The sequence below is a fragment of the Molothrus aeneus genome, chromosome 16, assembly GCF_037042795.1.
Source record: "Molothrus aeneus isolate 106 chromosome 16, BPBGC_Maene_1.0, whole genome shotgun sequence".
NCBI classification, from domain to species: domain Eukaryota; kingdom Metazoa; phylum Chordata; class Aves; order Passeriformes; family Icteridae; genus Molothrus; species Molothrus aeneus.
Genome location: NC_089661.1, coordinates 1,489,876 through 1,517,188, shown reverse-complemented (window position 1 = coordinate 1,517,188; position 27,313 = coordinate 1,489,876). Strand labels below are relative to the sequence as shown.

Here is a 27,313-nt window from a genome sequence, read left to right as displayed (position 1 = left end):
CATCGCGCGGCCGGAGCTCAGCCCCGGCCCGGGACGTGCAGCCCCGGCCCGGGAGGTGCAGCCCGGCTCGGTGTTCGTGCCCAGGGCTCCCGGGCCGCGTCAGAGCGAGTGTGGCGGGCTGGTTTTGTTGCCCGCAGCTGGATTTCCTTCAGCCCTTCCCAATGGAGCGGTGTGGTGCGAGGAGAGAGAGCCGCGATGGAGCTGGAGGGATAGCGAGGAACTTCCAGTGCTGGAGGGAAGACTGGTACAAGGCTTGACTTCTTTCTTTCTCTCCTTTTTCTCTCTAATGATTGCAGCGAGCGCTCGCAGCACGGCCCTTTGTCATTTCCCGGGAAAACTCCAAAAGCAAAGCCCTTGTTCCGCTGCCAGCATCCTCCGTTACCCTCGGTGAAACCCAGAGTGCAGCCCCACAGACCTTTCCTAATGCGATGGGGACGATGCCGTGAGGCCTGGTAAGGCTCGGCCATAGCCATGACAGAGCCCCACAGGGTGTCGTTCACCACTCTGCACGGGCCCCTGAGCAGCAGCTTCCTCAAGAGGTCTCGGAAGGACGAGGCAGAGCAGCCCCCGGAGGCGGAGCCGGCGGCCACGGCCGTGCGCATCACTCTGACCCTCTTCGAGCCCGACCACAAACGCTGCCCCGAGTTCTTCTACCCCGATCTCCTCAAGAGCTGTCGGGGGAAAGTAAAAGGGAGTTCTTCAGGTGACAAGGTGAGTGTCCCTGGGGGATCTGTGCTGGAGCTGAAGGTCTCAAGGGCTGTCTCAGCATGGCTGTTGTGAGAGCTGGGTCTGTGTTTGCTGTGAGGGGGGAGGAGGGTGGGTGAACATCCTGCAGGCAGGAGAACTGACCCACAGGCTGGGGTGCTTGTTGTCAGGCCATGCTGGGGCACTCCTTTGCAATGCTGGAATTTGGTGTTGGGAGGGTGTTGTGCTGTGGCAGGTGTGGGATGTGATGCTCGTTCAGTAGATCTAAAGTGAGTTTTGGTACCGGGGCAGCTGGCAGTGATAAGGAGCTGTTTTCCAAAGAACACCAAAGCAGACATGAATGAAAACTCCTGTAGCATCTAAAGTTTGAGTTAGGAGTGTTTGTCTATGAAAACAAACTTACTGGATTCTGTTCCTTTTACTGTTTGCCTTCAGGACTGTTAGCAGTCAGGTGATGTTTTATGCCATTTAATTTTTGGGGTTTTTTTTGAGGGTTGTGAGAAGCAGAGGCAGGTACAAAACGAGCTGGGAGAGCACCCAAACCACAGGGACACTCTCAGAATCCCAGCAGAGTTTGGCTTGGAAAGGGTCTTAAAGCTCATCCCATCCCACCCCTGCCATGGCAGGGACACCTCCCATTATCCCAGGCTGCTCCAAGCCCCATCCAGCCTGGCCTTGGGCACTGCCAGGGATCCAGGGGCAGCCACAGCTGCTCTGGGCACCCTGTGCCAGGGCCTGCCCACCCTCCCAGGGAACAATTCCCAATTCCCAATATCCCATCCAGCCCTGCCCTCTGGCAGTGGCAGCCATTCCCTGTGTCCTGTCCCTTCATGCCTTGTCCCCAGTCCCTCTCCAGCTCTCCTGGAGCCCCTTCAGGCCCTGCAAGGGGCTCTGAGGTGTCCCTGGAGCCTTCTCCTCTCCAGGTGAGCACCCCCAGCTCTCCCAGCCTGGCTCCAGAGCAGAGGGGCTCCAGTCCTTGGGCTCCCCTGGACTCTCTCCAGCAACTCCAGGTCCTGCTGCTGTTGGCCCAGGGCTGGGGCAGCTCTGCAGGTGGGGTCTCACCTGAGGGGGCAGAATCCCCCCCACTGCTGCCCCAGGGGGCTCAGCCCAGCCCAGGGGGGTTTCTGGGTGCTCACAGCCAGGGCAGGTCCAGCTGTCACCCACCAACAGCCCAAATCCTTCCCCCAGTGCTGCTCTGAATCCCTTCCTCTCCCAGCCTGGACTGATCCCACAGGTTCCAGGTGCAGCTCCAGCATTTGGCTTGGTGGAACCTCGGGGGGTTCCATGGTCCCAGCTCTCCAGCCTTGCCAGGTCCCTCTGGATGCCCTCCCATCCCTCAGGTGTGTCAGCCACCCCACACAGCTGGATGGCATCCCCAGACATGCTGAGAGTGCCCTGATCCCACTGTCCCTGTCACTGATGAAGATGTTGATCAGCACTGTCCTAAAGGTGGATTTAGCTGAGCTTCTGCCCAGCTGCTCCAGTCAGGATGGGTTTAATTCCTGCAGTTTTGGTGGCACTGTGACAAGATTGGCTGTCATTGTTTTACCCCTTTTGTTTCTGCAGAAGAAAGACCCAGCTGATCCCTTCAATGATGAGGAAAAGGAAAGGCATAAAGTGGAGGCTCTTGCTAGGAAGTTTGAAGAAAAATATGTAAGTGTTTTTTCTTTAAATTATGTTGTTCTCTGGGCTGGGCAGTGCTGTTCAGGTCTCAGGCAGTGCTTTCAATGCTCACTGGCTCTCAAGTTCCTGTTCTCCCTCAGTCCTTTATCCTGGCTGCCATGTGCTGGTTTTTATGTTCTTTTTCTGTCTCAGGGCTGCAAAAATAGTTCAGATTCATTCTTAAATCAGATGAGTCTGATTAAAGGAAATTACATGAACTAAAGTGAGCAGCAAATCACTTACTGTGATTGATAAAATTGAGTTTTCCTTAAGCAAAAATGAATTCCTAGGCCTTGTTGCTGTGGCAGGATGGAATGTTCCAAGTCTCTGAGCATGGGGCTGTGATGAGGACACTGCCCTCAGGACACTGCTGCATGGATCTCTCCTACCTGTTCCTTGCTGTTCTTCCTTTTGCATTATTTCTGTGGCTGGCACTAAAATCACACTGTGGTTTTTATACCCTTTGGCACTCTGGGGTAGCAAGTTGTGTGTTGTTTTGTGGCACAGATTTGGCCCATGGGTCACCCTGGCACACTGTGTGTGTGTGTGATGTCTGCAGCACTGAGTCTGTACCTGCTGGAGCACTTAGGGAAGAGCAAGCCCTATGGAAGAGAGCCCTGGCAGGAGTGTTGAAGGGATGCAGCCCAGTTCAGTGTGAAGTCTGGCTGGCAGTTTTTCATTTGCCTGCACTGTTTTGTTTCTGTGACAAGGCTTCAAACTGGATTTACCACACCCTGGGAGCACAGTGCGATGAGAGCCAGCCCTGCTTTGGTTCTGCTGTAGCTTTTGTGTCCTGGAGCCAGTGCTGCTGTCCTGTGTCAGGGTATCCCTGTGGTGCTGGGATGGAAAAGTGATCCCAGTGTCCATGTTTCTTGTTCAGGGTGGCAAGAGGCGCAGGAAGGACCGGATCCAGGATTTGATTGATATGGGCTATGGCTATGATGAGTCCGACTCCTTCATCGACAACTCGGAAGCTGTGAGTGCCTAAAGGTGGCTGAGGGGAGGCTGAACCTGCTCTGGGACTGAGCCACGAGGCTGCCAGGGCCAGGGAGTGAGAGCTCTGGGGCAGCTGCATGGCAGGAGATGCTGGTGGGCATTCCAGTGTGTTCCTGGGGGAGCACAACCTCCTCGTGATCAGGGACAGGACTTGAGGACATGGCTGGAGCTGAGTCAGGGAGCTTTAGGTGGGATATCAGGAAAAGGTTCTTCCCCTTTCAAGGAACAGCTTTCTCAGAGCCACAGCACCAAGCCTGTGTGAGCTCCAGAGCATTTGGACAATGCTCTCAGGGATGCACAGCTGGGGTTGTTGGGGTGTCTGTGCAGGGCCAGGAGCTGGACTCAATCTGATGGGTCCCTTCCAGCTCAGCATGTTTTGTGATTCCATGAATCCCACTGCATCCTCCAAGCAGCTGAGCTGTGGAATGAAGTAACCAGGTCCCAGTGCCAATGAAGTGTTCTCTGTTATTTGCAGTATGATGAGCTGGTTCCTGCCTCTCTCACCACCAAGTATGGAGGGTTCTACATCAACTCAGGAACGCTGCAGTTCCGGCAGGCCTCCGAGTCTGAGGATGACTATGTCAAAGAGAAGAAGAAGAAGTGTCCCAAGGTCAGGAAGGCAGCTTTCTCAATGATTCCCTCTGTTACAGCTCGGAGCTTGCTGCATGAAAGTGTGTTAACATCCAGTGTGGGAGAGATTTGTGACGTGGTGTGGACAGAATAGGGATAGGTACTTAAAATCCCATTGTATCCTAAAATTTCTGAGTAAAATGAAGCATGTCTGGCATGGATAAGACTCTGGTGGGGTTACCTGGTTCCCAGAGCAGAGGTGGCAGCAGCTCCCTGTCACCCTGGAAGTCACAGCATTATGGGGATGCTGTCAAATGCTAAGGCAACATGTGCCAGAACCATGGTGAGGGATGTAGGGGGGTTGGGTTAATGATCCTGTGTTTTCACATGCCTGGGAGAGGTCCCAAAGTGGCTCTGGGAGTGCTGGTAATGTTGTGGGAAACTCTTTGATTGTGACTCGTTCTTAACCCTCTGCAGAAGCGGAAGTTGAAAGATGGGGGTGAAAAAATAAAGAAGAAGAAGAAGGATGATTCTTATGACAAGGAAAAGAAATCAAAGAAGTCCAAGTTTCCAAAAGCTGGGTAAGGAGGCAATTCTTGCTGCTCAGCACCTTGTTTCAGGGTTCCAGGGGGCTGCAGTAGGAACACGTTGCAGTGTGGGGTGGCTTCAATGCACATTGCAAACACCAGCAGGAAAACCCCTGTTGTTTCCCAAGGTGGAAAGAGGGAAGGAGCACAGCTCCAGAGCAGCAGTGTGTGAGCAGAGGGAGGCACAGCTGGCTGCAGGAGTGGTGTTTTTGGAGCTCTGTTTAATGGGAACAAGTCTGGAAAGGAGAGAGAAAAATGACAACTGTTGGGATGAAGCTGTGGGAGGAAAGGCAGGTGGGAAGGGCTCAGGGCTGCCAGGGAGGGAGAGGTTACAAGGCAGGCTGTGTTACTGCTCTCTCTGGGCAGTCCTTTGTACTCCTGTCCAAAGTATTTCTTGGATGAGTGCTCAGCTCTTTTATAGCTTTTGGGCTGTAAAATGGAATGATTTTTCTTTTTGTTCTGAGTCATCTTGTGCTGTAGCTCTGTCCATGCTTTGGTCTGCCTGGCCTGTCTCTTTCAGTATCTATATCTGTTGCTTTTCATTAATTTCTCGTATTTTCCTCCTCAGTTTTTTCCTTCTTCCTTTAACTATTCTTTGTAATTTATTTTTTCCTGCATGGATCTGCTTTTGGGCAGCAGCAGACCATGTGTCAGTGTGTGATTCCTTCAAAGTGAGCAAGGAAAGGAATTTGCTCTCCTGGTTTTAACACAGCAGAAAACTTCACACTAACTCTGTCCTGCCTCAGTTCCTCTGTACTAATTGTGCATTTCCCAACCTTCCTCGCTGGAATAACAATAATTTCATGTAGCTAAATGAAAGCAGAGCTTTGTGGAGGTGGTTTAGGCCCCAGCACCTCTCTGCAGTGAGTCAGTACAGCCTTCTCTGAGCTGAGGTGAATAGCCAGAAAGAACCCTGAGACTTTTAGAAGCTGTAAAATACTTTTTCTGCTGTAATCTGTTAAGGAGCTAAGACTTTCCAGGGAGTTGTGCCTGAAGTGAACTGGGGGACAAGGGACCCTGTCTGCTCCTTGACCTTGTATTCAGTTCCCTTTCCCCCTCTACCCTTTGTTTGCAGCTTCACAGCATTAAATGCAAGTAAGGAGAAGAAGAAGAAGAAATACTCTGGAGCTCTCAGTGTCAAGGAGATGCTGAAGAAGTTCCAGAAGGAGAAGGATGCTCAGAAGAAAAAAGACGAAGAGCAGAAAGCGGCGGCCCCTTCCCCAGCAGACCCTGCAGCCCCAAGGGAGGCAGAGGCCATGGCTGACCCTCTGCTGTCCCTCTTTGGCCACGCCAGTGACAGTGACCTGCTCCAGGCAGCCTCAGCCATGGAGTCCCTGAGCGAGCTGGACCTGGAGCGGCTCCTCAGCGAGTCCCCCGAGGGCAGCCCCTGCCCTGAGCTGGAGGATGGCAGCGACCCTGCCTTGGAGCAGGAGTTCAAGCAGCCACCATCCCTCCCAGAGGGGCTGCCAGCCCCCCTGGAGAAAAGGATCAAGGAACTGGCTCAGGTACAGCAGCTCCTGAGGGCCCTGGGGCTGGCAGGGGCACAGCTCTGCAGGGAGTGTGACAGGAAGGGATGTGTGTGTGTGACAGGAAGGGATGTATGTGTGTGTGTGTGTGTGACAGGAGTGTCTGTGACAGGAGGGCACAGCTCTGATGGGAGTGTGACAGGAAGGGATGTGTGTGTGTGACAGGAGTGTCTGTGACAGGAGGGCACAGCTCTGATGGGAGTGTGACAGGAAGGGATGTGTGTGTGTGACAGGAGCGGTTATGTGTGTATGACAGGAGTGTGTGTGTTTGTGTGTGTGTGACAGGAGTGGGTGTGTGTGTGACAGGAGTGTGTGTGTGTGACAGGAGTGTGTGTGTGTGTGACAGGAGGGCACAGCTCTGCTGTCTCTGTCTGTGTGACAGTGACAGGAAGGGCACAGCTCTGTTTCTGTGACAGTGGCCGGAAGGGCACAGCTCTGTGTGTGTGACAGTGACAGGAGGGCACAGCTCTGCTGTCTCTGTGTGACAGTGGCAGGAGGGCACAGCTCTGTCTGTGTGACAGTGGCAGGAAGGGCACAGCTCTGTGTGTGTGACAGTGACAGGAGGGCACAGCTCTGCTGTCTCTGTGTGACAGTGACAGGAGGGCACAGCTCTGTGTGTGTGACAGTGGCAGGAGGGCACAGCTCTGTCTGTGTGACAGTGACAGGAGGGCGCAGCTCTGCTGTCTCTGTGTGACAGTGACAGGAGGGCACAGCTCTGTTTCTGTGACAGTGACAGGAAGGGCACAGCTCTGTGTGTGTGACAGTGGCAGGAGGGCACAGCTCTGCTGTCTCTGTGTGACAGTGACAGGAGGGCACAGCTCTGTTTCTGTGACAGTGACAGGAAGGGCACAGCTCTGTGTGTGTGACAGTGGCAGGAGGGCACAGCTCTGCTGGGAGTGTGTGGCAGCACCCAGGGACAGAGCACATTCCATGGGGGAGTTTCTCAGATCCACTGGGATCACACCTTTGTGTCACTCAGTTTCCTCTAAGTGATTTTCTTGATGTCAAGTGATGTCCAAGTGCTGGATCCTGTCAGGTACTGAATGTGACACTGGAGGTCACATCTGACCAGGATTCCTTCTTTACCCTCTTGGAAAGGTATGGACCTGGTGCAAGCAGTAATTTCCAAAGTCAGTTTGACATGAATGGACTGAAATGTGAATTACTGACCCTGGAGGGCTGGTTTGGGCTGGGATAGAGGTAATTTTCTCCAGAGTGGCTGTTTGGGGGCAGGTTTGAATTGTGTTGTGAAGAGAGCTGATAACCCAGGAATGTTTTGTTACTGAGCAGGGAGTGCTCACCCAGTGCCAAGGCCTTTGCTGCTCCCACCCCACACTGCCAGTGAGGGGCCTGGGGGGCAGGAAGAGCTGGGAGGGGACAGCCAGGACAGCTGATCCCAACAGGGATATCCCAGACAGGGGGATCATGATCAGCATATAAAACTGGGGGAGGAGGAGGAGGAGGGGGATGTTTGGAGTGATGGCATTTGTTTTCCCACATGATACATGTGATGGATGGAGCCCTGCTGTCCTGGGGATGGTTCAACACCTGCCTGTCCATGGGAAGTGGGGAAAGAATTCCTTGTTTTCTTTGCTTGTATGGCTTTTGCTTTCCCTGTTACACTGCCTTGCTCAGCCCATGGGTTTTCTCACTTTTACCTTTGTGATTTCCTGCCCCATCCCACCTGGGTGAGGAAGCAGCAGCTGTGTGGGGCTGAGTTGCAGGCTGGGGTTAAACCATGACAAGGACAAATTCCATCATAATATTTTTAATGTGCTGTGCTGGTCAGGACACTGAAGGGGTGCACATTGTTGTGTGTGTAAAATAATGCAGCTGGAAAGCATTGCCACAGTTCTGCACTGGGAGAAGGCCTGGAAAGCCCTGTAGATGGGGCTTGAGGATTGCTAGAACCATTTCCATGTCACAGGCAGATCCTTTGCTGAAGCTTGGGTACCACTGGAGCTGCACCAATTTGGCAATTTGAGTCCTTCAGCCATTTTTAACATCTGGTTGTTGGGGTCCCATTTAGGGAGTAATGGATTCTTTGCTTCTTTTCTGCCAAGGTCAGGATTAAATCACCAGACAGTATTTCTTGTCAGACTCAGTTGTTTATTAGTTCTTATCTATGTTACAATCTCACAAGCTGTGAGTTCTACAGTGCTTTGCTCTAACAAGGTAGAAAATGGCTATGTATCTCTCTCTACAGGGCCTTTTAAGGCTAAACTATCCAATTAAGAAATGACACCCAAATTATTTTTACTTTTAACCCAATAACCAACCACCCATGCCTGCAATGTGGACTTTGTATCCAATTACACAAAACCACCCAAACCCATGGAGAAGAGGGTGAACAAGAAGGAGCAGCCTCTGCCCTAAAACCTCCATCTTGCTTTATATCTATTGCTATATTCTAAACCCTTATACTCTGAGTTTTCCACCATGAGATATTACACACTTCTGTTCAAACTCCACACCCACAATCCCAGTTCTGTCATTCCAGTTTGGAAGCTTCTCCACAGCCTCAGGTCAGTGCAATGTTCTCCTGGGGGTCAGTGCCTGGCAGCACAGAAAGTCTGAAATTCTCAGCAGCCAGGGTTCCAACAAGGGAGTGAAATATATTAATGTCTAGAAGGATGATCTTATGTCTTTTCACCTGTAGCTCCTCCCACAGCTGGGCTCCTGTGGGACTCACCCATCCTCTCCATAGTGTGGTGTGCTTTGGGAAGCTCCAGCCTGTTTTGGAGAAGGAAAGTACAGGGTGCTGGTCAGGGATCCCTTCCTGGCCTGTCACAGTGTGCTTCCAGCCTTGTGGTGTGAGGGCTGTCACATCAGCCTATCAACAAGTGCTGGGAGTTGTGTTCCTGCTGCTGGTGTGGTTTTAAACCCTGATTTTAAGTCATAAACGTGCCCTTGGAGCTCTGTGGTGGTTCTGCCTCCTGGGGCACTCCAGTTCAGAGCACCTCTTGCTGAAGTGAGGGATGCTGAGTAACTGCTGTCACTGAAGATAAGCTGCTCTGTTCTGCTGAGTTGTGCACTGGGGGTGAGCAGATGGGAGGGGAGGAGGAACTGAAGCAAGTATTGCCACAGCTGATAAAAATAATGGGCTCTTGGTGGATGTTTCTGCTTCAGAAAGCACCAAAACAGCTTTATCTGAGTTAAAGGAGAATATTTTGGAAGTGCCATGTTATCAGGTTAATAGTTATGGTGTTGTGAAACAGTTTAATAGCAGGGTCCCCACTGATTTCCTGCTTAGATTTTCCTGCTGCTGTGTCTCTTGTTGCTGGATCGTGGATGTTAAGAAAAGAAAGAAACTGAAACCTGTGGGTGAGTTAGGGCTGTGGGACATGAGCTCAGGTGGCACTGAAGAGGTGCTGGACCTCTGCCTGAGAGCCAAGTCTCTTCATCCCAGAGGTGGGAGCATCTCCTGAGCCTCCAGGCATTTCCTCTTCTGCTTGAACTGCTTTGACTTTAACCCTCTCCTTCCTGAGTAATTTTCCTGTTGAGGATTCTCCTTAGCATTGAGTCTTCTCCTTTGACATCACCTGCTGCTGGCAGGGAGGAATGTTCACCCTCTGGGCATAAATTAGTTGCTTGCCTGCCTCAACTTTGGAATGGTAAATCATGAGATTTCAAAATCCTCTCCTGGTCTGCTCCCCTGTGCAAGGAATCACTAACTCATGGTGGTGCCTTGTGCCAAATCCCAGTTTTGTTTATATCTCCACTCAGAAAAAACTGAAAGCTCTTGGCAATTTGTAACTATCTCATTCATCTCTTGGAATAATTTTCCTGCTGGACATATTTTTCATGGGTGTGATGTTTCTGGGCAGCACTTTGTGAGCTGCAGTCATAGCTCTGGAAGCTTCCTGAACTGGACTTTTTTTTGTTTCCATGGTGTTGACTGGGAGTAACACATCCCCTGTGGCTGTGACTCTTCCCTGTTGGTGTCTTGGCTTAGTTTCCAGATGGATCTAGAAAACCTGGTGATAAATCTCCTCAACCTTCCTTAGATGTGATAAATTTGAGCTTTCCTGGTCCAGGGACAAGTTCTGAGCTCATATTCCTCCATCTACTGAGAAGTTAAAACCATACCCTGAAGCTGTTGTTGTCCCCATGGCAAGTTTGCCAGAGAAGTCACCTCCTTTTTCCCAGGAAACACTCCAGAGTGGTGACTCCAGTGCCCCTGGAGAGGAGAATCCAGGCTGGGAAGGTCACCAGACAGGGACCTGACCTGGGGAGGTTCACACTTCTGCTGTGACAGAGTTTGTGTTTTATTACACAAACACAAATAATAAAACTGTGCCTTATTTTGCAGTAGTTCTGGGGTGGTTTTGAAGACACCTGGCTGCTTGTGCCAGCTGTGAAGTGCTGATGATTTGTGTTATTTCCTGACTTCCAGGCTGCCAGAGCTGCTGAGGGAGAAGGCAAGCAGAGATTCTTCACTCAGGACATCAACAACATCATACTGGAGTAAGTGCTGCCAGCAGAGAGGTGTGGGAAAGGAGAGCATTAGGCAGAGCATTTTTGGTAAATTCAGGAGCAGGTTCAGCAGGAATTGTGGGGTTGTCCTTGTACAGGTCTTTCAGGCAGAACATGCCCAGAATAACATGAAAGTCTCCTATAAATGGCTTTCAGTTGAAATATGATGAGCTAGGAGAGTGTTGGAGGGAATGTATCCAGGCCTCCTGTTCTCAAGATGCTGCCTGATATTTATGTGCCTAAATTTGGCCACTTGACCTGTGAGTTTAGCTTGATGCAAGTAAATCTCTCCCTGTGAGAGATGTCAGGTATGTTTTTGCTACTTAACTTGCATGCTATGTAGAATTGTTTATAACTGGGATAAGGGTGCTGGGTTCAACTGGTTCTCTGGGAAAAGTGGAGGAATTCCATTCCTGCTCTGTGTTTTGAGGCCCCAAATTACAGAGTGCCAGTGTTGCTCAGGCAGCTGCAGATAATGGCTTCATTCTTCTGCCAGAGCCTGGAGAGGACTGATGAATGCACAGGGTTTTGTGATCAGTGCAATAATACTGACACCCAGGCTTTAATTTCATTAAGGTTTATCCAGGCACTTGCAGGGAACTGCCAAGGGGAGTTTGGGACTCTGTTTCCCTCTCATTTCCAGGGCTGATTACCACCTTCCAGCATTCCAGTGCTGGCTGCACGAACAGTCCTTGTCTGGTGGCAAACTGATCACTTCAGCCTCACTCAGAGGAGATTTAGACAGAGTTGTACAATTTTGCTGCACAATTTGGATCAGGGCAACCCCAGAGATGAACATAGATTGAGAGAAGAATTTGGGCTGTTGGTGGGTGAGAGGCTGGACATGATCCCCCCTCTGTGCACCCAGAACCCCCTGGGCTGAAACTCCCCCAGCATGGCCAGCAGGGAAGGGGGGGATTCTGCCCCCTCAGGTGAGACCCCACCTGCAGAGCTGCCCCAGCTCTGAGACCAACAGCAGCAGGACCTGGAGCAGCTGGAGAGAGTCCAGGGGAGCCCATGGAGATGTCCCAAGGGCTGGAGCCCCTCTGGAGCCAGGCTGGGAGAGCTGGGGGTGCTCACCTGGAGAGGAGAAGGCTCCAGGGACACCTCAGAGCCCCTTGCAGGGCCTGAAGGGGCTCCAGGAGAGCTGGAGAGGGACTGGGGACAAGGCCTGGAGGGACAGGACACAGGGAATGGCTCCCACTGCCAGAGGGCAGGGCTGGATGGGATATTGGGAATTAGGAATTGTTCCCTGGGAGGGTGGGCAGGCCCTGGCACAGGGTGCCCAGAGCAGCTGGGGCTGCCCCTGGATCCCTGGCAGTGCCCAAGGCCAGGCTGGGCAGGGCTGGGAGCAGCCTGGGACAGTGGGAGGTGTCCCTGCCATGGCAGGGGTGGAATAAAATGAGCTTTAAGGTCCCTTCCAATTCAAAGCATTCTGTGACTTTAATGATGGTGATGATTTATGATTTGGCATTTTTTACACTTTCTGACACTGAGAAGTGGCTTTAAAAGCCAGGCTCCTAATTTCTGTTTAATTGTGTAGATGGGTTTGGCACATGCTGATCTCTCTCATCTATTCACTTGGAAGTTGAAACCCAAGGGATAAAGTTTGATTTTGTGTTGTCCTGAATTCCACTGCCACAGCACCTGACATAACCAGTGTGCACTTCTCATTTCATTGCCTGACCCTCCTGCCTGCAGCTGCCAGGGAGAGCAGATGAGACTGCAGACTGCCACTTGTTCCTTCTCCAGCTACTCCCAGAGCAGATTCAAAGCACAGCTTGGGATAAAACCTATTGATCCTAGAATCCAGAGAACCTTCAGGCAGTTTACCTTGTCCTTCATCCCTCTCTCCTGTCCCAGCCTCCTGCTGAGAGCAGGTTTGCCCCTGAGCAGGCAGCACAGGCTGGATAGCTCAGTCTTTTATGGGGACAGACTGTCCAAGACCCAAGCAGCTCTCAGCTGCTGGCTACCTTTAGCAAGCAGAAGGGATATCAGCTGTTTAGTGATTATCAGCTCTTGGTGAGTTCCAGAGAGAGAGAGAAGGCTGCTCTGGGGTTCCACAGGGATGTCTTTACTGGGGGCCTGTGATGGGTTCCAGCTCTTCTTACCAGAATGGGCTAAACCAGCCCATTATACAGGGTATAGTGGGATCAGAAATTGTCCAATAGCAGGGGTTAAGGGAAAGTGACCTATGGGGTTACAGAAAGATAAGCTGGGGTCTGAAAGGTGGAAGAGAGGGGTTTCTTTGCTATTTCACCAGGACATGGCATTTCCTATCTTTAAGCCTCTGCTCTCCACGGAGCCCTGGCAAGCCCATGGCCTGCTACACTGTCCCTGCCTCCCAGTCCCCTCAGGGTGGCCCTGGTGGCTCAGGGCTGGCTGGCAGTCCTGCTAAGGCTGTGTTTGTCCCCAGCATCGAGCTGCAGACGCGGGAGCTCAGCAGCCAGGTGCGCTCGGGGGTCTACGCCCACCTGGCCGCCTTCTTCCCCTGCAGCAAGGACACGCTCCTGAAGAGAGCCCGCAGGCTCTACCTCTACGAGCAGGTGAGGAGGAGGCCACCAGGCCTGGGGGGTGCTGGCCCTGCTGAGCACAGTGTGGCTGTTGCTGTCCCCAAACCCTGTGTCCTCTGTGGGGCACTGGCCCGGCACGGTGGCTGGGTGGGGGCTGGAGCTGGCTGGATTTTGGTGTCCCAGCCATGGGAACATGTTGGGGTGTTCTGTGTGGCAGCAGCTCTCTTGCCACAGAAACACACAGCTTTCCTCTCGGAGTCTCTGTGGCCGAGATGACCCCGAGGTGTTAGAAAGTCTCTTTTTCCCAGCCCCGAGATTGAAGAAGGAGTCAGGATTCTTTGGCTCTGGTTGTCAAGGTTGTTTAATCTCTGTTATCTATCATTCTATCTAACATGCTTTTATTTGTTATTGTTATCTATCTATTTATTTGTTGTTCTATTTATTTGTTATCTATCTAACCTTCTTTTCCTGACCTGCTGAGGTCTAGCAGGTTGGTTGGTGTCATACTGACTGCCCTCTTGGCAGTGTTATCCTTTTATACTAAAAACTACCTGTACATCATTTACAATCATTTTCCAATACCTATCACCTATGTTAGACAGTGTGTTTCTACTCTAAACCAATCCAAAAGTTCCACCATCACCCAGAAGCTGGAGGCTAAGAAGAAGAAAGAAGAACGGCAAGGCACGCCCAAATCCCTCCATCTTGGCTTCTGAACCCCCATTCTAAAAACTTCAACATTTTACTTTTTCACCCTGTGACAAACTATCATTCTACTTAAACTCTTGTGGCTTGTGAATCTTCACATAAAGCTGGTAATTTTCTCCATGGGTTAAAATCCAAGGCACAGGTGTCTTTGGCTTCATGCCAAGGTCTCTGAGCCCCCTGGCAGGGGCTCGAGCCATCCAGGGCAGCCAGAGGGATGTCCTGGGTTCTGACACTTTCCCAGGCATTGTTCTGGGAAAAATCTGTGAGAAGATCAGGGAAAAGAATGAGAACCAATTCTTAACTCGCTGCACCTACTATTGTGAACATGTGGAATGTGTAATGGAGATTTGTTTACCAAAGGGTGATTTGTTAATTAACTAACAGTGACAATGTTTTAATTAAAGAACTAATCAATTCCACCTGTAGTGACCTAAGGTATAAAAGTATAGGTTTCTTAATACAGATTATTGCTCAGCCTTCTGTAAATACATGGGAACTGTGTAAGTTATCAGCCAGTGCAGGCTGTTGTGCTGACAGCTCTGTGCTCGCTGCAGGGTGGGCGCCTGAAGGAGCCTCTGCAGAAGCTGAAGGAAGCCATTGGAAGGGCCATGCCAGAGCAGGTGGCCAAGTACCAGGAGGAATGCCAAGCCCATACTCAGGCCAAGTTTGCCAAGTAAGCTCCTCATTTGCTCATTCCCCCTCTGTGGCTTTTCCCAGCAGGCTCCCTGTGGCCTGGAGGCTGCTCACCCGAAGTTTGCCACCTCTTTTTGTTCCGTGGGTTACATTTGCTGATGGGCATTGATTGGCCTGACTGAGCTGTGTGTGTTCTTTGTGCTGTCTGTGGCCATGCCAGCTACAGCAGCACTGATGGGACCAGAGCTTGGCTGAAGGGTTTTGCATGTGCAGGCATGTCCTTAGGAACATGGCAGCCTGGGAACAGTCAGGCTGGATTAGTGCTGTCATCTCTATTACAAAATATTGGGAGATTTCTTAACCTTCAGCCCATAGCTCAGCTTGCACCCTGAGCCAGAGGTTGCTGATACTGAGACCTCTGTCCAGTGCTGTTCAGAGATTCTTAATCTGCAGTATTAAATAGATTAAGTATCTACTTTAACCTGCAGGATGATCACTTCCACCTTTTCTGTCTCCATTTTAGGATGCTGGAAGAGGAAAAAGACAAAGAACAGCGAGTTTGTTCTGATGATGATGAGGATGAAGAAAAGGGAGGGAAGCGTGTCGCGGGCCCGCGGAAGAAATTCCAGTGGAATGATGAAATCAGGTTTGAATAACTCAGATATTAAGCAAATTCATGAACTGTCTTACTCTTTGCAGTTGGCAGTGAAGCATTTTGGTGTCCGTGTTTTGTTTACAAAGCAGTGCTGATCACCTGTAGGAGCAGTCAGCTTGGAGGTTCGTGGCACATGGTGTCGGTTGTGGAAACCATTTCTGCATTTATTGCATCTCACCCTGAAGCTGATTTCAGGCCCAGGCTAACCCTGAGAGAAGTGCTGAGAGTCCAAAAGAGAGAGTCAGATCTTTGGGAGCAGAAGGCATTCAGCTGAATTGCTGAATCCTACACCCAGACTCTTGACATGCCCAGGTTCTGGTTCTGGAAGCAGTTGAAGCTGTTGGGTTCTGCTGCCCCTGGCACTTGGGGCTGACAGAGAAGGGAGTGCTGAGAACAGGGGAGAGTACCAAAGGGTAAAAGGAAAATCAGTCCTGCTGTCTTTTTCTTCCTATTCTGGAACAAATCAGTTTGTGCTGCTGATCCATGTAGGACATAGCCAGCTGTGCTTCCTGCCCTCTCCTTGCAGAGAGGTTCAGTTCTGTGGTTGTTACTGGTGCCTGTGGCTCTGGCACTGGTTTGCTGCCTCAGCTGGTTCAGGAGAGATCACACTGGGAAGGGGTGACAAGACTTTTCTCCCTGGTGCATCCATGTGTGTGCACGCAGAGCAAGGACTGGGCCTTTCCCTTCTCCTTTCCTGAGGAGGCAGTGCAGGGTTGTGTTAGCAAGAGCCAGATGTGTCTTGGTGTATTTATCCAGCCTGGATAAAGAGAATGATCTCCAAGTGGGAAAGGTCAATCTGCATAACTGTATGTGAAATCTTCCTGTTCCTCAGGGAGCTGCTTTGCCACTTGGTGAAGATTAAATTGGATGGTTATGACCTTGACAAGAATAAGGCTCAGTCTCTAGAGGATTATGTGAAGACCTTCCTAGAAGGAGAGGTGAAGCCCCTTTGGCCAAAAGGCTGGATGCAGGCCAGGTGAGCAAGAACCAAGGATTCCTTGTCCCAAGGGACCTGGGAAGGTCATTGGTCCTACCCTTGCTCAGGGAATGGCTGGCTTCAGACTTAGATCAGAGTGCTCAGGGCTTTGGCATGTGGAATTTTGGAAATTCCCAAGGATGGAGATTACCACAGCATCTCTGGGCTCCTGTTCTGGTACTTGATCACTCTTCATGAGATCTTTTCTCCTTATTTCCTATAAGAATTCCCCTTGCTGCACTGAACTGAATATTCCCCGCTTTTGTTTTTAACTGTGCACCTTTGAGAAAGGTCTGGCTCCATCCTGTTCCTGTCCCCACCACTCTTTAGGTAGTGGAAAACTGCCATTAGACTCCTCCTGGGGCTTCTCCTGGGGCTTCTCTTTTTCCAGGCTGAGCAAAACCAGTTCCCTCCACCTCTCCTTGGCTGCTGTGAGTCCCTGTTCCTTGGGATGTCTTCAGTTTGTTGGCATCTCTCTTGGATAGTGGGGCCCCTGAAGCTGGATCTGTGTCCAGATGTGTCCTCCCAGGTGCTGATCAGGGCATGGTTTGCTCTCAGCAGGACACCTCTGCAGCAGTGGCTTCCCTTCCCTTGCCCCCCAGGAGCCCCAGGTCCTTTCCTGCAGGGCTGCTGCCCAGGGTTGTTCCATCCCAGCTGCAGGACTTGGTGCTGGATTTCACTGAGCTTCACAAGGTTTGTGTTGGTGCCTTTCTCCAGCCTGGGAAGGGCCCTGTGAATGGCAGCCCTGCCCTCCACCATGTTCTCCCCCCTGCCTCTGTCCCTTTTCACCTCCCAAATGCCTGAGTGCAGCCAGGACTGTGAATGGCAGTGCTGAGCAGCCTTGGTGCCATGGTGATGTCACACAGGTGCCACTGGCACTGAACTGGCACTGAGGCCAGGCCCATGGGCCAGTCTATGCTTTCTTGGCTCTGTATTACAAAAGATCCACTTGTAATCACAAAGGATACATTTTCCAGACACTTTGGGATATCTTCTCTGGAGTATTCCCAAAAGAAGGCAAAGTAGGAAAGTTGTAGGGGCTTATTGGAGTCAGTAGAATCTGGTGTGGTTGCTGTACCCTCACTGCTGTTTCCAGCTCTTTCCCCCTCTCCATCATCCCTGCCCTCGAGCTGGCAGTGGCAGAGCCACACAAATGGCACAGTCCCTCTGCTGGGACTGTCATCACCTTCTGGCCTGCTTTGTTTTGCTCAGTATTTTCAAAGCAAGGACAACTCTGCAGTCTTACTTTGGAATCTTTAAGGTTCCTTCCAGCCCAAGCTGTTCCATGTTCTGTCTCTTTGCATTTCACCAGCTGGGCAGTGCTGACTTCTCTGCTGAGTTCTCTGCTGTGTTTGCTTTCTGGGTGTTGGGGGGTAAAGGAAGATGTAGATAGCAGCTCCTAAGAGCAGTAAGTATGAGTGGCACATCAGAGATGCACTTGGAGAAGCCCATGAAGGCTGTTTGGTGCAGTTGCATGTGCACAGGAAGCTCAGAGCTCAGCATGGTTGTAGTGTGGTGCTGCAGGAGCTGAAAGATGGCATTAGGAGATGTAGGAAGATTCCTGCTTAGTTAATGAAGATATACCCAGCCTGAGGGTCTCAGCTTGCCAAGTTGTAAAAACTTTTCTTTGAATAAAAGGAAATTAAAATCTTTAACTCCAAGTTTGCTGGTGAAACTGTTGTTGGGCATTCAGGTGTTCACAACAACTCAGTGTAGGAGGCACTTCCAGTGGAATTGAGTACAGTAAGTAATACCTCAGTAAGAGTGGATTTCCTGGTTGCTTTCCAGTGGCTCAAGGACAGTGGTTTCTCCTGCTGGGACTTGGAGTTGGACTTGATCTTTCTGGGTCCCATCCAACTCAAGATATTCTCTGACTTGGTGGTTTAAAGACAGAGGGTAGTGTGACAGCCATGGGAAGGGATTGGTGGCTCTAGGAAAACTGTAATAATTTTATGGATAAGTCAGCTTGATTCACTGTCATCATGGTCTCAGAAGTTCATCTGTGAGAGGAACTTGAAGGTGGACAGAGCAGCGATTTCATGGATGAGTTAGAGAGGCCCTGCCATGAGTCTGTTTCCTCCATGAGCACTAAGAGATGATTAACAGAATATTAAATTTACATAAGCTTGCTTTTTAAGAGAAAAAATAAGACAAAAGTCTGTTAATACCAGCCAGGAATCACATTCCATGTGCCAGTACTGAAGGAATAAACATTCCTGTAGCTCCTCCCTGACATGTAGGAGGGCAGCTGGTTTGGGTCAGAGCGTGTTTGTGGGGGGAGACTCTGCTTTACCCTCAGTAGTGCAGGCTTTGGATGAAGCTCAGTCTATTGGCTGTGCTCAGTCAGTCCTTCCAGAAAGGGTTGTGATGTACAGAGTCACCTCAGCTCCAGGCTGGGGACACAAAGGCAGCACAGACCCTTCTCTCCTTCATTGCTGGCTGAGAGGCACGGGAAGGGAACTTTGTCCCTGAAGAGCTCTTGGATGATCTCTGGCAGCAGGAAGGCCCTGAGTGATGATCCTGCCCCTCCAGTGGGCTTTTTAAGCTGGCAGAGCTTTTTCCTTAGGCATTGTCCAACCACTGCCTCAATGGCCTTTGCAGTGCCTACAAGCATTGCTCCCCAGAGAGAGAACTGTGTGGGGCAGCTCAGGATGATCTTCTGGCAAAGGGCTGAATATTTGTTTGCTCTCTGTGGTTTCAGTTTCACCAAGTCCCCTGCTGTGCTGTGCAGCTCTGTCTCCAGTGATCCCAGCTGCTCTACTGGGTCTTGCTGGATATCACTTCTCATTGCTCTCTTCCCTTCTTAGGACACTGTTTAAGGAGAGCAGGCGTGTACACGGACACCTCACATCAGTCCTGTGAGTATCACAGCCTTCCTCTGGAGTGAAAAGTGCTCATCTCCATTCCCTGGGGCCTGGGGGGATCCTGCAGGAACACCTGAGCTTGCTTGGCTCCCCCCTCATAGATCAGTGCTGCTTCCTTTGGGGAGGCCTAGGGAGAGCAGCTGCTTGTATGTGACATCTCCCAAGACTTTCCTCAGGTGCTTTAGCCTTCAGCAAGCTCAAAAAGAACAACTTTAAAGCCAGGTTGCCTCTGGTTCAACAGCCTGGAGTGAGGCCTGTGTGCTGGGCCTGGGAGGCTCAGGGAGGTCAGGTGGAGTGTGATTTCTGCAGCCTGTTCAGTTGGTGCTTGCTGGGTTCTGGATTCCCTCTTTCTTGTTGCCTGGTTCAAGGAGGGGCACCATGAGCTCAGACTGGTGAAGGTGGGTGCAGCAGGCTCACCAAGAGCCATCAGAATCCAGCTGGGCAGGGGCTTTAATCCAAAGGGTCTCATGGATCTTGCTGGTGGTTGATAACAGATGAGGACATGGATTTAGGCTGGTGTCAGTTTGGCAGACAGTCCTGTTCTTGGAATTGGTGAGTGAGGAGAAGTGGAATAGGGTGTAGAGTCATCCTTCCCTCAGCCACACACCCAGCAGCTCAGGGATGTCTTGTACCACAGGTTGCATCTGACCAGATCTATTCTCTGGGAGTTTGGCAGATGCTTTTGCATCTTTTGCTTCTTCTGGGAAGCCAAAAGAAGGGTGTAACTTCTGCAGAACAGTCTCTGTGCCAGTTTCTCTCTGGGCCTCGCTGTAGGAGGGCAGCAGCAGTGGGGTCCTGCAGCTGGTGCAGATGTGTGTGTGGGTGTTTCACTGCTCTGCTGCCATTCCAAGACTCTGCTCCACTCCCTGATCAGCTCCCTGGTGGGAGTTGGGGTTTCCAAGAGCAGCAACCAAATGTCATGTGGTTTTGAATCCTAGCAACCTGAGATGCTGCCTCTGTTCCCTGCAAAGACTCAGTGGATCATCACCAGCAGGGCCCAGGTGTGCTCCCTGGCTGGCTCCTTCCTTGGGGCAGTCACTCAGCCATGTTTCTCTTGTCTTCCTCCAAACAGGGCGAAGAAGAAAGTTATAGCCCCTACCAAGGTGAAAGTGAAGGTGAGTTCTGTTTTCTGGTTCTCATGGTTGGTATGTGCCAAATGTCAAATGACTGCCACCCTGAACCCTGTGTTTGAGCTTTGTATTAGCTACTGTGAAATGGCTCTGCTCAGTATTTGGCTTGGAAAAAACAACTGGAGCAGCAGCTAAAATTGATGGCAGTGGCAGCTGGGAGGGAAGTGGGGGCTCATGGGCACAGAATATGTGTGTCCTGCTTTTTATCCCCAGATTGTGAACCTTCCCTCGCCTTCTCAGCAGTAAACCCTGTCTCTCTCCTGACTGTGCCTTCTCCTGTGATGTTGTTCCAGGACTCTTCCTGCAAGCCAGACAAGAAGCTGTCGGTGTCTGTCCCTTCCCTGCACTCGAGCAGCACCTTGGCCATGTCCTCAGAGCCCCAGGGAGGAGCCCTGGGCATCAGTGCCCAAACCAGGGAGCTCTTGTCCCTTGGGACAGCCCAAGCTGCCAGCAGCACTGCCACTCCTGCCATCTTCAAGGATGATTCCTTGGATGAGGACTTGATTCACAACCCCACCTCCTCCCTGGAAGCTGTGTCCAAGGAACTGGCTGTGCTGAACAGCAGGGCAGCAGGGAGCCCTGACTTTACTCTTCCTGCAGCTCCAAAAGCTCCACCAGAGAAGATCCCAGCTCTTGCATCCTCAGAGGAGAAGAGGACATTTCCAAAGCCCAACCCTTCCCCTACATCATCCTCTGGTTCCCTCCAGTCTCCTCTAAACTTCCTTGCTGAGCAGGCCCTGGCGTTGGGCCAGTCTTCTCAAGACAAGAAGACAGAGAACTCTAATTACAAAGAGCATTCCTGCCAAGCCTCCCCCAGCAAAATCCTTCCTGATGCCCACCAGGCTAAACAGAAGCACCACAGCCTGGTCAGGCCAGGCCACGGGCCCCCGGCCTCGGCGCCGGTGCCGGGCGCTCAGGTGAAGGTGTTCCACCCTGGTGCTCAGCTCCAGAAAACCTTCACCTCCCCAGCTCCCTTTGTCAAACTGCAGAATCCCAAATCCTCCACCCCCCTGCCCCAGCGCTCCCTCCTCCAGCAGGTCAAGTCATCAACCAAAGCTCAGAGCTTCCATTCCTCCACGACCCCAGGCAGCACCCAGAACTCCAGCAGCTCCCACAAGAGCCAAGGCTTGTCCTCATCCTCTCTCAGCTACGCCGGGAAGCACTCGAGTGGCTCTGGCTCTTCAGGACAATCTTACAAATCCCCTTTTGTCGCTGGCTCCCTCTCCAAGCACGGGGCTTCTTCCAGCAGCTCCTCTGGAGCTCCTGCCAACCAGGGCAGCTCCTCTGGGACTTTGCTCCCCGGCGTCGCGGCCCCGTCCCCAGGCTCGGCCTCCGGCCGCCCGGCCTCCAGCTCCTCAGTGAAGAAACCTCCCGTGGCCCAGAAGCTGACCCTGGTGGCACCTCCTGGAGGCTCCAACGGAGATTCCAGCGGGGGCACCCAGGGCGTGGCCAAGTTGCTGACCTCGTCCCTAAAGCCAGCTGTGGTCAGCAGCACCGCAGCCTCTACCTCTGTGCCGGTAAGGGGGCCCTGCTGGCAGCTCCTGCTCACAGCTGCCCTGAAGGGGGCACTTCAAAAGCAAAATCTGGAATGACTGTCTGGATTTCAGCTGCTTTAGACTAGAAAGTTGTGGCCTTTGCCCTGGGCTTGCCCTCCAGAATTCCAGTTTTCACTTTCAGCTTAAATAACCACTGAGCTGAATACTGTGCTGCCTTCCAAAGGGCAGTTATTGCCCAGGCTGTGTCATGGTCCTGCCCTGGCCCTGTGAGTTATGGGGACAGTAGGGCTCCCATTTGGATTAAGAGAAAGTGCAGTAAGGTAATTTATCACAAGAGATAAAGTTCATTGCATAAACTAAAAGTATAATGATGAATTTATTGTTTATTAGATCTACAAACTTAGCCTTCTTTAAATTATTCCAAGTCATTTTAGTAGTATCGCCACTTTTGTCATGACTGGCCCATAGAATAAATAACCTGTGGTTATAGAACCGTGGTTTCATTCAGGTTGGGAAAGCCCTCTAAGATCATTGAGTCCAACCACTCCCCCAGCACTGCCAAGGCCACCTCTAACCCATGTCCCCAGTGCCACATCCACAGAGCTTTTAAATCCTCCCAGATATGGTGATTCCATCCCTTCCTGGGCAGCTGTGCCAGTGCCTGACCATCCTTTCCATGGAGAAATTTCCCCAATATTTGTTAGGATAGAACATTTCAGGAAGGACTTCTGGGTTGTCAGTACAGACTTGTATTATTACAATATTGTATTACTTAATGGTATAAGGGGCTTCATTTTTATCTATAGCAAAAAAGTAACAGTTCCTAATGTTGTATTCATTTGTTGTTGGCTGCTCATGCCTGCCTTCCTTTGTGCCCCATGGAAAGAACTGGGAAATACAAGGAATGTGTTTAAATGGAAAGCATGTACTGCTCAGTTGATACAGCTTGTCTGTTCCTGAGCTAGAGAGCTCCTCAGTGGTGCCTGTCTCCATGAGAGAGCTCCTCAATAACCTCCTGGGGTGCCTTGGGTGTCAGACCTCAATGGCTGGAGTTGTCAGCAGTGTGTGCTGCCATAAGTGAGTAGGAAGCAAACCCCAGGAATTCACAGGCAGTGTGGAAACTTTGCCTAATGGAGGCACAATTCCAGAGCAAGGGAGTCACGGAGGCAAATCCAGTGTGGCCACCTTCAGAAGAGCTGGCTTGCCAATGTCCATCTGCAGATGGCCTCAAGTGTTGGCATCTCTTGGGCCCTGGCTGGGAGGGTGCTTTTTCCAAGGGGGAATTCTCGAGCATTCCATGTTTTGCAGATCTGTAAGTCTGAATGATGCTGTACCTTGATTCTCCCTCTCCTGACTGACCTTTTCCATTGCTTTGCAGAAAGGAACTAGTGGAGCTGTGCTGCTAACAAGCTCTTCCTCCTTAAGTGTACTGGCTCCATCCTACAAGTCCAACAACCCAAAGCTGCCAGCTGCCCTGAGCTCCACCCCGTTAGGTATTATCTCTCCTATTCATTCTTTCCCTCTCCATGTCATCTCCTTCAGTTCCGACTCCTCCCCAAAAGCAGGAGTTTCCAAGGATGCAATAGTTACAGGACCTGCTCCAGGAACTTTCCACCACGGCCTCGGGCACAGTGAGTATCCTGCTGGTCACCTGTGTGTCACCTGTGCCTGTGCTGTCACCTAGAACATCAGTGCTCTGCTGGGCTGCCCCATTGCACACCAGCCCATCTCTCTGGCTGTTGCTTTGTGCTGTGCTCCCTGCTTTTGTATCTCCAGCAGTTGCATTTGGAGAACGTCCCTAGAGCTCACCCAGAAGTGCCAATAACTGGAACCTGACCTCTGCTAACTGCTGCAGCTCCTCTGCTCATTTCTGTCTTGGATGTGTATTTGTTCCTTTTTCCCTGTCCTCTCTTTGTTTTTCTCTCTAGGTCTTCTGGCTGGTTTGCACTCCAGCCCCCACCACGCAGCGCCACTCCCACACTCTGCCCTGGCCACTCACTTACCACAGAGTTTGCCAGGTAACTTCTCAGATGCTCTTGTTTGTCTTCTGCCTCGTGAGTCTCCCTCTATCTCAGCAGATCCTTCCTTCAGGGCTGCAGCCAAAGGGGTTTCCATGTTTTCCAGCTCTGTGGTTGTCACTAAAGCCTCTCTGAGGTACAGAGTGAGGGGCTGGGGGAAACCTGCCCTGGTGGAAGATGTCCCTGCCATGGCAGGGGGTGGAACAGGATGGGCTTTAAGGTCCCTGCCAACCCAAACCATTCCATGATTAGGAAGAAATTCTTGGCTGTGAGGGTGGGCAGCACAGGGTGCTCAGAGCAGCTGTGGCTGCTCCTGGATCCCTGGAAGTGTCCAAGGCCAGGTTGGACAGGACTTGGAGCAGCCTGGGATAGTGGAAGCTGTCCCTGCCCATGGCAGGGGTGGGACTGGATGGGCTTTAAGGTCCCTTCCAATCAAACCATTCTGGGATTTTGTGATTTCTGGAATGATGAGTCCTCAGTGCTTACAGCAAGTGTTGGTTCCTGCAGATACTCTGAATTATCCTGCCAGGATGAAAGCTGTGCCTGTTTGTGCACAGCCTGCCAGGACTGCCCTGGAATGAATATTCCAGCTCTGGGGAGTTCTGTTCCTGGTGGCCTACATAAAATGTGTCAGACCAGACTGTCTTGTGTCTGTGCACTGAGTTAATTGCCAGCATCTCCTTCACAACAAGTTTGTAGTGTAAATGCAGATTGCTCCACTTGCTGCTCACAACGTGAGGATTTGGCAGTTAAGCCTGTTCCTGCCCCAGTTTGATGCCTGCAGAAGTGATGCATAAAACAGGAGTTTTCCAAAGGAGAGAAGTAAGGAAAATTGAAATTCAGCGCCAGCAGATCATTCTTACCTGCTCCAGGGAGCTGCTTATTCCCCTGATAACTCCTATTTCTGCTTTCTTAGGCGTGTTCTTTAGCACTTGGGTGCAGTTCAGTGCCATTATCTTAGTACCTGCTCCTGCTGGGATGGTCTTCCTGGGCTAAGTGAGCCTGATTTAGGAGTGCCAGCCTGGCCCTGTGGTGTGTGCATGGATAACCATGTAGCCTCCTGGAGGAGTCATGGAATAAAAGACCCCTGAGTGCTGAGCATGGTGCTTGTTGGCTGAAGAAGGAAGAGTGTGTTGTGCACTCAGGAAAATGCAAAGAGTTGGTTGGGTTTGCTTCCTTTGCTGAAGTTTGATGTGGGTTGTGCCATGCTGGTGTGGTAGAGCTGAAGAAGGTCCTGGCAGTGATCACTGGTGGGACAGACCCTTCCTTCCTGTTTGTAAATCACTTCTGGAATGAGATCAGAGATTGAACATGGCTTGTGGAGTATATTCCATGTCACTGAGGAGCAGCTCTTTGTCCCTTTAGTTGAGGGAGTTCAGAGTGATCACTGTTGTTCATAGGGCTTATAACAGAAGAATTTTTTGATGAATTCTTCAGCAGGATGCAGGGCCACAAGACAAAAGACCACTGGGAATAAGTGGAGGAAAATTGACCATGGATCCAGCTCAGCAAGGACCTCCTTTCTCACTTGGTGTTTTCACTTAAAGATTGGGGATGGAGCCTGGTGCTGCCATCTCTTGGAACACTCCCAATTCTGGTGTTTTGGGGGAGAACACAGCAGATATTTAAGTGACTCCCATAACCTTAAAATGAATTCCTGTGTTTTGTGGCACCAGCTGTGTTTGGCTGTGCCAACACCTGCCCACAGCTGCATTGCTGTGTCTGAGCACTGGAGGTGCGTGGGAGGTTGCTGCAAGTGCAAGGGAATGTTGATGCCTTAAATAAAAGTGCTTTTATATCCATGTTGATCCAAGAGCCTCTGAGCAAAGAGCATCCAGTGCTTGCCTGTGTGTGGTCGGTGCTTCTGGTGCTGGTGGAGGTTCCTTGTGCTGGGAATGTGGAAATGGGATGTGCTGGGCTGAGCTCTTGCATGCAAAGGAGCTGTTCTTGGCCTGGAGGAGAAGCTGCTGCTGCACTGCTGGTGCCACTGCTGCTTAGCTGCACGTCTCAGTGCTCCCATTTGTCCATCACAGTCTGAAGTGGTTTTGATTGCTCCTGGAAAACTTTTGCTTCCTTAAACTTCCTTTTTCTCTCTTCAGTGCATTTTCTCTTGTCCTCCACATCCATTCCTTTCTGTTCCATCAGTGGTGAGATTCCTATGGATCCTGTTGCTATCAGTGGGCACCTAAAGCCTTCATTTAAAAAGCACCTAATTAAATAATTAAAAAAAAAAATCAATAAAGCACCTAAAGCCCTACCTGAAAGGGGTTTCTAGGTGAGGGGTTGGCCTCTTCTCCCACACAACCAGTGACAGGACAAGAGGAGACAGGGGGAAGTTTAGGTTGGACATCAGGAGGAGTTTCTATTTGGAAATGGTGGTCAGGCATTGGCAGGGGCTGTCCAGGAAGGTTTGGAGTCCCCATCCCTGGAGGTGTCCAAGGAAGACCTGGACATGGCACTCAGTGCTCTGGGCTGGGGACAAGCTGGGGATGGGTTACAGGTTGGTCTCCCTGCTCCTGGAGGTCTTTTCCAACTTCAATGATTCTGTGATTACAACAGCAAAAATGTACAACAGGTTACTTCCAACCACCTTAGGGGCAAGGCACCCACAGCACGTGTTTTGGGATTCCTGGAGGGGGAGATGTGGATTTAGAGAAGGGCCCAGGCTAAGGAGTTCCCTGGCAGCTGGAATTGTGCCTGGGGTTCTGCTGGGAGCCCACAGGGGACCCTCAGTGCTTCCCTTGTCCCTTCCTCCGAGGCTGCTCCCCGTGCAGAAATGTCTCCAAGCACATCCTCTTCTTCTTGATCCCTTGGTGCTGGGAAGGAAGAGTAGGTCTTTCCCTCTGTGCAGAGGCCTGGCTGTCCCAGCTGTGCTACAGGGGGTGCTGAGCCCCCTTCCCAGCTGTTTTATTTTCTTTCAGATGCTTCTCAGCTTCACGGCAAAGGGTCCAATGCACAGCAGCGCAAGTTGTGACGCCTGCAAGGAGGGGAGCTCCAGCACCCATAGGATAAAACCCAGAGGAACAGGTCATGGACTTTGGATACCAGCTGTGTCTTTTGATTTCTTTTTTTTTTCTTTTTTTTTTTTTTTCCTATTTCTGTTTTTTATGACAACTGGAGAGACTGAACTGCAACAAGGAACTCATTGGGGTGTCTGCTCAGAGGCTTTCAGAGCTGAGCCCCACACATGGGGCCACCTGGAGCCATGCCCTGATGAGAGGAGCCTTTTGTAGCACTGTTTATTGCTGCTGCCCTTCCTGCATTCCCTGGCACTGGCAGGAGCTGGAACTCACAGGGAGGCTGGGGTGGTCCTGCAGTGGATTCCCACCCACCTGTGTCTGTAGCTGCCAAGTACCTCCAAGTCCAGTTACCTCCTTGGTCTCCCTGTGGAGGGTATGAAAGGTGCTTCTTTCTTCTGCTTTGGAATTACTTGGATAATTCTAGCACTGCCAGTGCTTTCTTGAAGACATTTGAGTAACTTTCCAATTGTACTATAAAACTGTGCTACACTTAATTGGAGGATTTAACATTTCCTGTGTGGTGAATCTAAGGAACCACCTGATGTTCCCCTCTGGAGGAGAAGGAAGACTCTTTAGAGACTAAAGACATTTTTAGATGCAGTCATCGACTTTTAGAATTCTTTTGAGTTTTTGGATTTTTTTTCCCTCCAAAGGGATGCTTTTTTCCTGCTCAGTTTTATCCTCATTGCCATCGAATGCATTGGATTGAATGGGACACCTCTTAGCATGTCACATGGATGGGAAGACATAATTCCAGTGCCTTTTATGGTGGAGCAAG

The 27,313-nt window shown here is 51.0% G+C and overlaps 1 protein-coding gene across 4 annotated transcripts; it reads left to right on the top strand.

Annotated features, from left to right (window-relative positions):
* Positions 1-44: 44 nt before the first annotated feature.
* On the top strand, positions 45-26,557 carry UBN1 (ubinuclein 1). 4 transcript variants are annotated; one of them, XM_066560627.1, is made up of 17 exons: positions 45-711; positions 2,272-2,358; positions 3,248-3,343; positions 3,839-3,973; positions 4,411-4,514; positions 5,596-6,025; positions 10,443-10,513; positions 12,939-13,068; positions 14,298-14,416; positions 14,900-15,022; positions 15,864-16,007; positions 18,815-18,865; positions 19,944-19,986; positions 20,295-21,518; positions 22,876-23,128; positions 23,426-23,515; positions 26,437-26,557. In XM_066560627.1, the coding sequence occupies exons 1-17, from the start codon at positions 472-474 to the stop codon at positions 26,487-26,489; spliced, it is 3,393 nt and encodes a 1,130-aa protein (XP_066416724.1). In that variant the 5' UTR covers positions 45-471; the 3' UTR covers positions 26,490-26,557. The 4 variants fall into 4 exon arrangements, with proteins under 4 accessions (XP_066416724.1, XP_066416725.1, XP_066416726.1 ...); XM_066560628.1 differs by lacking the exon at positions 23,426-23,515; XM_066560629.1 differs by lacking the exon at positions 15,864-16,007 and having other exon boundaries at positions 46-711.
* Positions 26,558-27,313: the final 756 nt, after the last annotated feature.